The 12,591-nt window shown below is 42.6% G+C and overlaps 1 protein-coding gene across 2 annotated transcripts in view; it reads right to left on the bottom strand.

Annotated features, from left to right (window-relative positions):
- mcph1 (microcephalin 1) overlaps positions 1-12,306 on the bottom strand; it is a 298,002-nt gene extending 285,696 nt beyond the window's left edge. For both annotated transcript variants that reach the window (XM_059645582.1, XM_059645583.1), the window contains exons 1-3: positions 12,201-12,306; positions 6,916-7,017; positions 2,509-2,600 (exon numbers count right to left, since the gene is read on the bottom strand). In XM_059645582.1, coding sequence (XP_059501565.1) covers positions 2,509-2,600; positions 6,916-6,952 — 129 coding nt within the window. In that variant the 5' untranslated portion in view covers positions 6,953-7,017; positions 12,201-12,306. The remainder of the gene's footprint in view (positions 1-2,508; positions 2,601-6,915; positions 7,018-12,200) is intronic.
- Positions 12,307-12,591: the final 285 nt, after the last annotated feature.

Below are 12,591 nucleotides of genomic sequence, written 5' to 3'. Positions count from 1 at the left end.
GACACTTGTAGCACTCCACTACTTGTTTCCAACTGAAAACAATCCAGTAATCTCTATTCTGTTTTGTGTTAACCAATTCTCAATGAATGCTCAGACATTAACCACAATAGCATGAGCTCCTATCCTACGCAACAACTTTTTATGTGGAACGTACCCGCATGCCTTCCAGAAATTCAAATCCACTCAGTCCATCTTTATCAACTCTGCTTGTTATAACAAAGAACTCTAGCAAATGTGTTAAACATGATTCCCCTTTAACAAAGCCATTTAAAAAAATCTAATTTACTTTTCTAATCAACCTGTTGAGAGATTTTATCAAACACCTCTAGTACAGGTGGAACCTGAACCCAGGCCTCTTGGGTCTGGAGCAAGGATGCTAACACTGCGCCACAAGAAGGTCCTAATACTGATTCTGTTTGACCGCATTGAGCTTCTGTTAAATGCCCTGATATTTCTTCCTTAATAATGGACTCCAGCATTTTCTCAATGACAGATGTCAGGCTGCCAAATTTATAGTTTCCTGCTTTCCATCTCCCTCCCTTCTTGAACAAACTATCACATTGGTGTTTTTTTAATCTGATGGAATGTACTGTAATCCAGCGAGTTTTGGAACATTTTTCCCAATATCTTCACTAACTCTGCTGCAACTTCCTTCAAGACCCTTGGATGCAGGCCATCAGCAACTTTTCATCTTTAGGAGCATTAGATTTTCAAATATTTGTCCTTTGTGTTAGAGACTACCGCACAAACTTTCCTCCCATTAGCAACTTGCTTATTTGAAGATTAATTGCTTGGAAACTGATGCAGGCAAAAATGGAGAGAAAATTAAAGAGTACTATCGACCCTTCAGGATTAGCTTGGATCTCTTGGAAATGAAAGTTAATCTCCTGAAAATTGGGAGAAAATACTGACAGAAAAATCATCAGGATGTTTTAAAACAGGACCTATTGTGCTACCATTTGCTTGAATCGGTTAATTTTGTGTAAATGTATTGGAAATTTTATGTAAAACAGCTTTTCTATTAGGTGAAGCCATTGGAGGTGGCAGGTCATCTCAAGAATCTTCCAGGAAAGCATCCAAACAGAGTTGGTAGTACTACAGATGAAACGGACGTGAAAATGAAAGTAATAAACAAATGATAGTTCATAAGACTATAAGATATAGGAGCAGAATTAGTCTGCCATTCGATCAAGGTCGATATAGTTTTCAACCTCATTCTCCTGCCTGCTCCTTATAATCCTGGAATAGAATGTGGATAATATGAGGATGTCGGCTTCGATAGGAGCAAAACAGGTCCTTAAACAGAGAGAGATTGGAAAGTGTTAGTGTCCAAAGACACCTCAATGGCATTTTTTAAAAGTCACTGAAAGCGAACACGAAGGTGCAGCAAGCAATTTGGAAGGCAAGCAATATTATTGACGTTTACTGAAAAAGCATTAGAACACTGCAGTAAACGTCTTGCTTTAATTATACAATACACTAGAAACAACACACCTGAAGTGTTGTGTGCAGCACTGGTGATATTACTCACGGTAGAGTACAGTTAACATTGAAGGAGTGCAGCAAATGTTCACCACATTCATCCCTGGTACTGCTGTAGTGTCTCAGTGGGGAAGAGAAGTTGACGAACCTGGTCCTGTATTCTCTCATGTTTAGAAGAAATTGACAATACCTCATTGAAGCATAAAAATCCTAAAATGCTCGACATGAAGGATACTTCCCCGATTTGTGATTGAGAACCAGGGAACATAATGTCAGATTAGGGATTAAACTAGTTAAAATTGACTCTAGGAGGCATTTCTTCACTTAGAAGATAGACAAGTCTTTGCAATCTATTCTGGAAGGCTGTGGAAGCTCAATCATTGAGGAAATTCAAGACAGAAAATTGATAGATTTCTAGATACAAATGACATCAAGGGATAGAGTACAGTGAAACTAATGTTGAGGGAAATGATCAGTCATAATCTACAATAGCAGAGTAGGTTTGAGGAACTGAATGGCTTATTCAATTTTATGCTCTTATTCCTAAATTGCAATGCAATAGTTATTAGCCTGTATTATTCTTTATTTGGAAGTAATTCATGGTCAAATATTTTACCGATAGAATTTAGTCAAAGGGCAACACACAAACGTACTTCATGATGTTCCAATGTTCATCGAGTTTGACACTCCTTCGCCATGGCAACTTCTGTTGCAGACATTTCATTTTCTCATTTGGAGAAAGGGCTTCTGTTGCAGACATTTCATTTTCTCATTTCGAGAAAGGGCCCAACATGTAGTCTGAAAAGACTTCCTCAAGGATGTCTTGAAAGCTGCATTCAATTATGCAAAGACCTCCTACCTGAATGTCACAAGAAGACCTAGCAATTAAATGCTGAATAATACAAAGTACCTTTCTCCTCCAAAACAACTGACTGATGACATTAAACGGATGCCATTTTCAAATTTTATGTGCCATTTTGAAAGTTTTGAACATGTTCATACATCTATGTAGAAAGCAATACTCACTGTGGCACCCATATCAGTCAAGTGGCCTATGAAAGGTTTTGAATAATTTTCCATCTTATTTGATGACCACACCTCCACAAATGCCACCACATCTGCAAAACAGCAGGATTCAATTATTAACTGGAATATAGTTAACTATTAACTAGAATATACTCAAGTTTCAAAATCAAAGACTTCTAATTTACTTTGAAAGTTCATGAAAATTCACTGAAACCATTTGTGAAACTGAAAAAAAATTAGATGATAAACAAATAAACTTCCAAGAATGTAAAATTTTACAAGTCCATTGTTTAAATTTAGATTTTCAATTTATACAGCCTCAAAAAAAGTGCTGCTCTCTTTATCCTTCAATTCCAATAAATCGCTGTAGATCTCCTGTGCTCATATTTATAACGTCTGACTATGCTGAAATAATATAGGGATGCTAAAAAGATCAGAGCTTTATTGTGTCACAGAAAACATTTTAGGAAATCATTATTGTTATTTCACAAACATGGCTTTGAAAAGGAAGAAATATAAGGCATGATGACAATCTGAAAATGGAACTCAACAAATTACACTTATTTGTGAAGTCAAAGTAGAATTGTTTGGAGTCTGGATGAGGCTGGGAATAGTTGGCAGCTTTATGTCAACTTTTCAAACAGCCTGCGACCGTAACAGGAATTAAAATAAATGATCCCACTTGAGTTACAATCACCGATATTATTGCGTTTCTGAAAAGACCAAGCAGGAAAAGACAAAACAAGGTAATTATATGTAAAACTGCTCATAAAGCCTGTGTTCTTGTGTAAAAATGTTACTTTTTTTAAAAATCCAGTCAGGTGCACAAAAAGAATAAAACAGAAGCACTGCCAAGAGAAAAAACTCCTGGGACATTTACATTTTCATAATTTTCTGTCCAACTTGCATTTCCACAGCACATTTAACATTGTGAAACATCCTAAAACTCTTCACAAGAGTATTATTGAAGAAGAAAATGTCACTGAACACATAGGGAGAGTTTCAAGGCAAGCGTAAGGAACACATTTTGCTTTGAACTGTCCACATTACCTGAAAAACCAAAACGTTTCAGCTCAATTTAAAAAATGCACAATGGCTCTCATGCCCAGATAATTTGATAGCTTCTGCAGATTGTTTTGTTTCAATTCATGAGAAACTAATATATTTCTACCATTCTTTGCTGCACAATATACAACTTTGACATTAAAAATTAAGATTGTCGCTTCCAACCTCAAAAATTCACCCACACTGAAGCCTGGCTTGATTATGTGATAATGGGAACTGCAGATGCTGGAGAATCCAAGATAATAAAATGTGAGGCTGGATGAACACAGCAGGCCCAACAGCATCTCAGGAGCTGACGTTTCGGGCCTAGACCCTTCATCAGAGAGGGGGATGGGGTGAGGGTTCTGGAATAAATAGGGAGAGAGGGGGAGGCGGACCGAAGATGGAGAGAAAAGAAGATAGGTGGAGAGGAGAGTATAGGTGGGGAGGTAGGGAGGGGATAGGTCAGTCCAGGGAAGACGGACAGGTCAAGGAGGTGGGATGAGGCTAGTAGGTATGAGATGGAGGTGCAGCTTGGGATGAGAGGAAGGGATGGGTGAGAAGAAGAACAGGGTAGGGAGGCAGAGACAGGTTGGACTGGTTTTGGGATGCAGTGGGTGGGGGGGGGAAGAGCTGGGCTGGTTGTGTGGTGCAGTGGGGGCAGGAGACAAACTGGGCTGGTTTTGGGATGCGGTGGGGGAAGGGGAGATTTTAAAGCTGGTGAAGTCCACATTGATACCATTGGGCTGCAGGGTTCCCAAGCGGAATATGAGTTGCTGTTCCTGCAACCTTCAGGTGGCATCATTGTGGCACTGCAGGAGGCCCATGATGGACATGTCATCTAAAGACTGGGAGGGGGAGTGGAAATGGTTTGCGACTGGGAGGTGCAGTTGTTTATTGCGAACCGAATGGAGGTGTTCTGCAAAGCGGTCCCCAAGCCTCCGCTTGGTTTCCCCAATGTAGAGGAAGCCACACCGGATACAGTGGATGCAGTATACCACATTGTCAGATGTGCAGGTGAACCTCTGCTTAATGTGGAAAGTCATCTTGGGGCCTGGGATAGGGGTGAGGGAGGAGGTGTGGGGGAAAGTGTAGCATTTCCTGCGTTTGCAGGGGAAGGAGCCGGGTGTGGTGGGGTTGGAGGGCAGTGTGGAGCGAACAAGGGAGTCACGGACAGAGTGGTCTCTCCGGAAAGCAGACAGGGGTGGGGATGGAAAAATGTCTTGGGTGGTGGGGTCGGATTGTAGATGGCGGAAGTGTCGGAGGATGATGCGTTGTATCCGGAGGTTGGTGGGGTGGCGTGTGAGAACGAAGGGGATCCTCTTTGGATGGTTGTGGCGGGGGAGGGGTGTGAGGGATGTGTTGCAGGAAATGCGGGAGACGCGGTCAAGGGCGTTCTCGACCACTGTGGGGGGAAAGTTGCGGGCCTTGAAGAACTTGGACATCTGGGATGTGCGGGAGTGGAATGCCTCATCGTGGGAGCAGATGCGGCGGAGGTGGTGGAATTGGGAATAGGGGATGGAATTTTTGCAGGAGGTGTATTCTAGGTAGCTGTGGGAGTCGGTGGGTTTGAAATGGACATCAGTTACAAGCTGGTTGCCTGAGATGGAGACTGAGAGATCCAGGAAGGTGAGGGATGTGCTGGAGATGGCCCAGGTGAACTGAAGGTTGGGTTGGAAGGTGTTGGTGAAGTGGATGAACTGTTCGAGCTCCTCTGGGGAGCAAGAGGCGGCGCCGATACAGTCATCAATGTAACGGAGGAAGAGGTGGGGTTTGGGGCCTGTGTACGTGCGGAAGAGGGACTGTTCCACGTAACCTACAAAGAGGCAGGCATAGCTGGGGCCCATGCGGGTGCCCATGGCCACCCCCTTAGTCTGTAGGAAGTGGAAGGAATCGCCGCATCTGCTCCCACGATGAGGCATTCCACTCCCAGATGTCCAAGTTCTTCAAGGGCCGCAACTTTCCCCCCACAGTGGTCGAGAGCGCCCTTGACCGTGTCTCCCGCATTTCCCGCAACACATCCCTCACACCCCGCCCCCGCCACAACCACCAAAAGAGGATCCCCCTCGTTCTCACACACCACCCCCTCCCAACCTCCGGATACAACGCATCATCCTCCGACACTTCCGCCATCTACAATCCGACCCCACCGCCCAAGACATTTTTCCATCCCCACCCTTGTCTGCTTTCCGGAGAGACCACTCTCTCCGTGACTCCCTTGTTTGCTCCACACTGCCCTCCAACCCCACCACACCCGGCACCTTCCCCTGCAACCGCAGGAAATGCTACACTTGCCCCCACACCTCCTCCCTCACCCCTATCCCAGGCCCCAAGATGACTTTCCACATTAAGCAGAGGTTCACCTGCACATCTGCCAATGTGGCATACTGCATCCACTGTACGCGGTGTGGCTTCCTCTACATTGGGGAAACCAAGCGGAGGCTTGGGGACCGCTTTGCAGAACACCTCCACTTGGTTCGCAATAAACAACTGCACCTCCCAGTCGCAAACCATTTCCACTCCCACTCCCATTCTTTAGATGACATGTCCATCATGGGCCTCCTGCAGTGTCACAATGATGCCACCCGAAGGTTGCAGGAACAGCAACTCATATTCCGCTTGGGAACCCTGCAGCCCAATGATATCAATGTGGACTTCACCAGCTTCAAAATCTCCACTTCCCCCACCGCATCCCAAAAGCAGCCCAGTTCGTCCCCTCCCCCCACTGCACCACACAACCAGCCCAGCTTTTCCCCTCCACCCACTGCATCCCAAAACCAGTCCAACCTGTCTCTGCCTCCCTAACCTGTTCTTCCTCTTACCCATCCCTTCCTCCCACCCCAAGCCGCACCTCCATCTCCTACCTACTAACCTCATCCCACCTCCTTGACCTGTCCGTCTTCCCTGGGCTGACCTATCCCCTCCCTACCTCCCCACCTATACTCTCCTCTCCACCTATCTTCTTTTCTCTCCATCTTCGGTCCGCCTCCCCCTCTCTCCCTATTTATTCCAGAACCCTCACCCCATCCCCCTCTCTGATGAAGGGTCTAGGCCTGAAACGTCAGCTTTTGTGCTCCTGAGATGCTGCTGGGCCTGCTGTGTTCATCCAGCCTCACATTTTATTATCCTGGCTTGATTATTATGTTTTTGAGCATGTATCCAGCCAGCTTTTACACACACCAGGTTTTAAACGTGGTTAGTAAAAATATTTGGAAATTAAAGCAAGGCCATGACTGAGCTGCAATCTTTGAGAGAAAGCTCAGCACAAATTCAAATATAGTCATTTCAAATCAACTTTCATACCATGGCAGCATTTTCCAAATCAGCATTAGTAACTTCACAATCTTTGCACTTGGTTACTACCTTGAAGAATCCTTTTTTTGCTGTAGTCCATGTCCATTCTTCAGGAATCTGTAGCCTTCTTGATCGCAGTTAAGGTTTCTTTTCCTCAGGTTAGTTGTATAACTGTAAATTAAAAATATACGTTGAAATTGCATTGCAACATACAGGATTTCACCATTTTTTAAAAAAACACATTTGGCAGAACCATTAGCACCTGAAAAGACAGGTTAATATTTTGGTTAGAAATCTTTTATCAGAATCAGGAAAGAAAGACTGGCCCTTCATAAAGCAAAACAGATGAGAGATGGAACCCATGTCGTAAATAATACCACAAAAGGGTAGCTCATGGAATAGGTTTACTACCCTATCAACTGAAAATAATGAAAAAACTGGAAAGCATGAGATGATAAACAGAGAACTTTGCAGTACCTAAGTAAAACAGGTCTCAAGCTGAAAGGAGAAAAACTGAATGGCACAATCTAGATCCCAGAAGAAAAAGAAGAGATTGAAATCATGAAGACCTATTTGAAATGGAATAATTTTGAGGGATTAGATGTTTAATATAAATGAAAATAAGAGATTGTAAAGTATATTGCAACAAAACTTCCAACATGCAAGACTAACTGTAAAAGACAATGACCTTGCCACAGGCATCCCCATGGTAAAACAAGCATTGAAGACAAAAGTATAACCACCTGGCATGATAGTGCCTAAATGAAGAGATTGTAACTAGAAAGTACAGTGATGCAAAAGAACAAATTTAGAACCTGTAGTTACTTCATTATAGAGGCTGTAAGATAAGTTAATGCAACACTAGCTGAGTTTGTTTTCAAAATCCCGAGCACATGGCTTCCCAAAATGGAGTCAGGATCACAAGCGGGGCTGCAAACTTAAATTGTGAAACTACAAGTTGGCTCTGCGCGAGCTATAACAGCTGCTTTCCTGTCCTAATAGAAGGCCTGCTCTCAATGGTCCTTTGACCTTCTCAGTTATCACTGAGGAATCACAACAACTTTTAAGCCTTGATTTGGAGTCACATTGGGAAAACTTTAAGAACTAATGCTCTGGCAAGTAAAGAGTATGGGTGGACCATTCGTGTCATCATCTAGTTGCAGTATCTTTCAGATGACGATTTACAGGAAGAACTAATTTGGACACCACATATAAGACTCAGATGATGAACAGCATTCTGATTTTATGATATGGAGAAAAAGCAGAAAAGATTTCTCAACACTTGCAAATCTATCTCAAAGAACACACACTCAGAATTCACAGCACTACTACAGTACAGATGAAGGGTCTCCAAAATGAGTATCATATATCATGATTTACTGCCTTCTCCATAACACTTCAGATTATTTTTATTTATGTAATAATTTAATGCCCTCTCAAAGGTCCTGACTGCACCTACCACTACCACACTTGCAGGCAGTACATTCCAAACCAGAACCACCAACCATCTAAAAATGTTTCTTTTCCCCTCACATCACATTCAGCTCTTTAAAAAAAATTCATTAGATCTGCACCCTCCCGTTTGTAACTTTTTTACGAACTGGAACAACTTCACACCTTCTAGTCTACCTCAACATTTCATGGTTTTGAAACTTCAATCAAGTCTCCTATTTACTGTGAGGAAAGCAGCCCCTACTTCTCTAATCTATTTTCATGACTTAAATTTCTCAACAATGGAAGCATTCTCTGTGCAATGCAAGTTATGCCAACATGTTGTAGCAAATATTTTATCTATGTTCAAATTATCAATGAAGCAGAATTATAGAGTGATAAGATGTCTGATGTAAATTTCCACAGATGAAGAAATTACATCTTGAGTTTAAGATCAAATTACAGTGGAAGCAACAAGTGACCATTGAGTGTGACTTAATTTGTATGTGGTATGCACCAAACATCATATTCCTGAGCATCAGAAGTAAATTAGAACCATCAGCAATAATTATTACTCATTTTAGAATACTGCTTTTACAATGTATTTTCTCCACAGTATAGTTTCTCCAAGGAATTGTCCTCTCTCCCAACAAGCAGCATAATTTCTGGCATAAAAAATACAACCATCGTAAGTAATAAATTCACTGAACTAGTGAAACAGGATACAAGCTTAATTCATAATACTAAGATCTCCTGCAACATGAAGCCAATGAATTTTATTTTCCTTTGTCACATCTAATAGTAAACCTAACCATCGAGAACTGTTGTGATTGATGTTTAACAGAAACCAGAGAAATGTTTCCCCTGGGCAAGTGTAACAACAATTGATTGGAGTGGGATCACTTTTACTGCTATATTTCTACATAAAGAATACAAATTTGCACAAAAATATGGAATAAAGTGGTGGTGTTTTGTTAAACAAAACACGCTAAAGTGAATTCCCCCAATAGAAAAGTGCTGTAAACAGCAAAAGTGTATAAATATTCAAATCAAAAAAAATTAAGACCGGTAAGGGGCAGGCAGGGCAAGGAATAAATCCAATGCTCTTTCAGAAAATTTGCCTCAATAAATGAATAGCTTTTGTCCATTTTTGAGATTTAATGGTAGTTTTGTTAACATAATCCACCACTTTCTGGAGTAATCAATTATACAGGCACTTTCAGGTTTTCCAACAGCCATAAGGCACAATTTTGGCTAGGATTTTGTAGTCAACACAGAGGTAACCGTCCTTCTCAATCACCTTAAAAAGAAAGGTGCCACAAAGTTTTACTAGGTTCTGGATACCAGACTTGTTCTGAACCAACTTCAATTTAAAATTTGTGCCTTCAACATATCAAACGGGCGAAGCACTAGGGAGGCCAATGAACCACTCAGATTGAAACATTCTCACTGAAGGGTAAGTACAAGCCAAAATGCAGAAAAAATAGTGACACTTAAAATCTGAGGTTGTTGACTTGCTTGCCGAGCTGGCCTGTTCTTGTTCAGACACTTTGTCACCATGTGAGGTGACATCATCAGTGGAGCTTCCAATGAAGCGATGTTACTCTACTCCGGTTGGAATTTATACTGTCTAGTCCATTTTAGTAGTCTCATTTCCAGTTTTGATCAAAATGGGCTTGGATTGGGGTCCAATTCTATGTGTTTATTGTTTGCATTACGGGTTGAGAACTATGCCTCTAGGAATTCCTGTGCACGTGTGTTTGGCTTGAACTGCTATATCCCATTTAACTTCTCCCAGTTAAACTGATGGCCTTCATTGTCCAAGAGCACCAATATTAAGGAGAGTCCTTCATGCCTTTTTTGCTGCTAACTGATGTTCGTGTATTCTGATGGCTAGTTTCCTTCCTATCTGTCCAATGTAATGTTTATGACAGTCATTGCATGGTATTTTGTAAACTATGTTGGTTCTGCATGTGTGAGAATGGGATCTTTAATCCTTGTAAGTGTTTGTCAAAGAGTGACTGTGGTCTTTTACCTTGTTAAAGAGTTCATTAAAGTTGTGTTGGACCTTGCTGTGACTAGTTCTGACTCTCATCCCCCTTGTCTATATCACCACGTCATGCTTGCATTAAAAAGGGTTACTGCAAACCGATCAATGTTAGTCTAGGTACATTTACACAACTTTCACTTTAGAACAACTAAAATCAACATTGACTAAATATTACTTGGCAAGTAACTAACACTCGAAAGTATAGGGAAAAAATGCTCCCTTATTAATGTGACCAATAATCCCAAATTGCACAGATGTACATTGTAGGATGCAATCTGCAATGTCAATCTTTTCAAAAAGCAGACCAAACTTGCTTCCAATATGTCGCTGAACTGCAATATCCAGTGTCCAAACACCTCGTTTCCCAGCTTTCCAAGAATTTCTGAACCACTTTCAACCACAAGGTTTACTCTGATAAGTACCCCTCTCAGTCGTATCAGAAAAAAATCCAGCAGTGACTTTAAATATCTGCAGGTTCCCTTTCTTTACCCAGATGACTACTATTGTATTCACAAGTGTACTGCTTAGTAGCTTGCAAGCTCCACAAAACCTTATCCTTCCCCTTCTCTCTAAGTACCTGAGACCACAGTCTGCAATAGCAAAAACATCCACATCACCCAACATATAGCTGCTAACCTGCAATAGGCATTTCAACAAATGACCTGGGTCCCAAAAACCCATAATAATAAATCCAAAAGGCCAGTCATCAGACAGAAGTCTGAACACATCCTACACCTCTTTGCAATACTCCATTTCCTTAAATTCAGATAAATGATCCAAAATATTAGTTAACCAAAAAGATCGAGGGAAAGTGAGAGAGATTCTCAAAATTACCCCTGGACCATCAAAAAGGAAGAGGTTAAAGCTTATTTATTTCACAAAAAAAAGTGTTCCGGACAGAATGACCCACTGAAAGTGCCACTAGAAACACAACCTCTAACAACCTAAGGCAAAGTTTGGTCTTAATTGTAAGCTTTTTTCATTCCACTACAAAATGTAATATACTGATCGACAGATCAAAATGGCTTGGCTAAGTCAGGTAAATCTCTCATTTTATTATTGAAAACAATGAAATGACAGGACTGTCCCTAACGATCTCTACCCATTTTTCCAAGACCACTGCTAGATCTCTTTCTGCTACTGCCCTAATCCTTTCTTACACCTTATTTAATTAACAAAATTGTTGTAACGAGGCTTCAGAAATCACTTGAAACGAGGAAACAAAATAATGTCCCGCAATGGTGTTGACAAGCGTTTTACATCGTTCACTACAAAACCTTAAACCTAATGAAATCCACAACCCACAAACAATACCCCTACCCCCGAAGAATTAGTGAGGTTTTTCCGAGGTAAAGACAACTTCCTTAAACTTTTGCTCTGGGCATTCTCACCATCCACGGCCTTGTGGTAACTGTAAATTACCACCTGCTCCAGCCAACTCGGATGCCAAAGAAGGCACTAAACTCGGGTTGGGGTAGAGATGTTTCTCTCTCCACAACCGCTGTTAAACGTCCTGAGTTTTCCCAGCACTTTTTATTTTTATAACGTTAAATCCAGTCCCCCCCCAGTGCTGCCCCCGTGACGCTGGACGTTTGCAACATTTTATTATTTTATGTTTGGATCGCCACCAGCATTCTGCAATTTCCTTCGGGTCTCTTGGGACCAGGCACCTAACCTCAGCCACGACGTGCATCGGATCGGACCGAACACCCACGCCCCCTCCCCCCCGCCGCCAGGCTGGAATGCGGAGCGGATCCCGGACGACCACCTCCAACAACACAAACGCCAGTCCTGTCAAGCAGATTGAAGAGAAAAAAAATCATAAAAAAAGGCATTAGCCGCCTTCAACCCCCCTACCCGCTAACCGACTAACCTCCTTGCGCTGAGATCACATTGAGATTTAAACATGGCGGGGAAATACGACAGCCGTAGGGTTCGCCGGGAAAAGAGCGCATTGCTAACGGTCAGACGGATGGGCGGGGCAAAGCTGCTGGCGTTGGAGATGCGTCGAGACGGGCAGGACTTGAAAGGGGCAGGGCCTAAGCTGTGGAGTGGGCGTGGGAAGACGGTGGCGCGGCTGGAATGGCTAAAACAGGCCTGCGGGGGCGGGGCGTCGTTTGGGCGGGGATTATATGGAGGGCAAGGCTTGAACAGTCGCTCTTCTGCACCTACACAGGCCCGAAGCCCGATCTCTTCCTCCGTTACATTGATGACAGTATCGGCGCCGCCTCTTGCTCCCCAGAGGAGCGACGAACAGTTCATCC

The sequence above is a fragment of the Stegostoma tigrinum genome, chromosome 4 (assembly GCF_030684315.1).
Source record: "Stegostoma tigrinum isolate sSteTig4 chromosome 4, sSteTig4.hap1, whole genome shotgun sequence".
Taxonomy (NCBI): Eukaryota; Metazoa; Chordata; class Chondrichthyes; order Orectolobiformes; family Stegostomatidae; genus Stegostoma; species Stegostoma tigrinum.
Note: the sequence above shows the minus strand (reverse complement) of the source record. Positions and strands in the feature narration are given on the sequence as shown.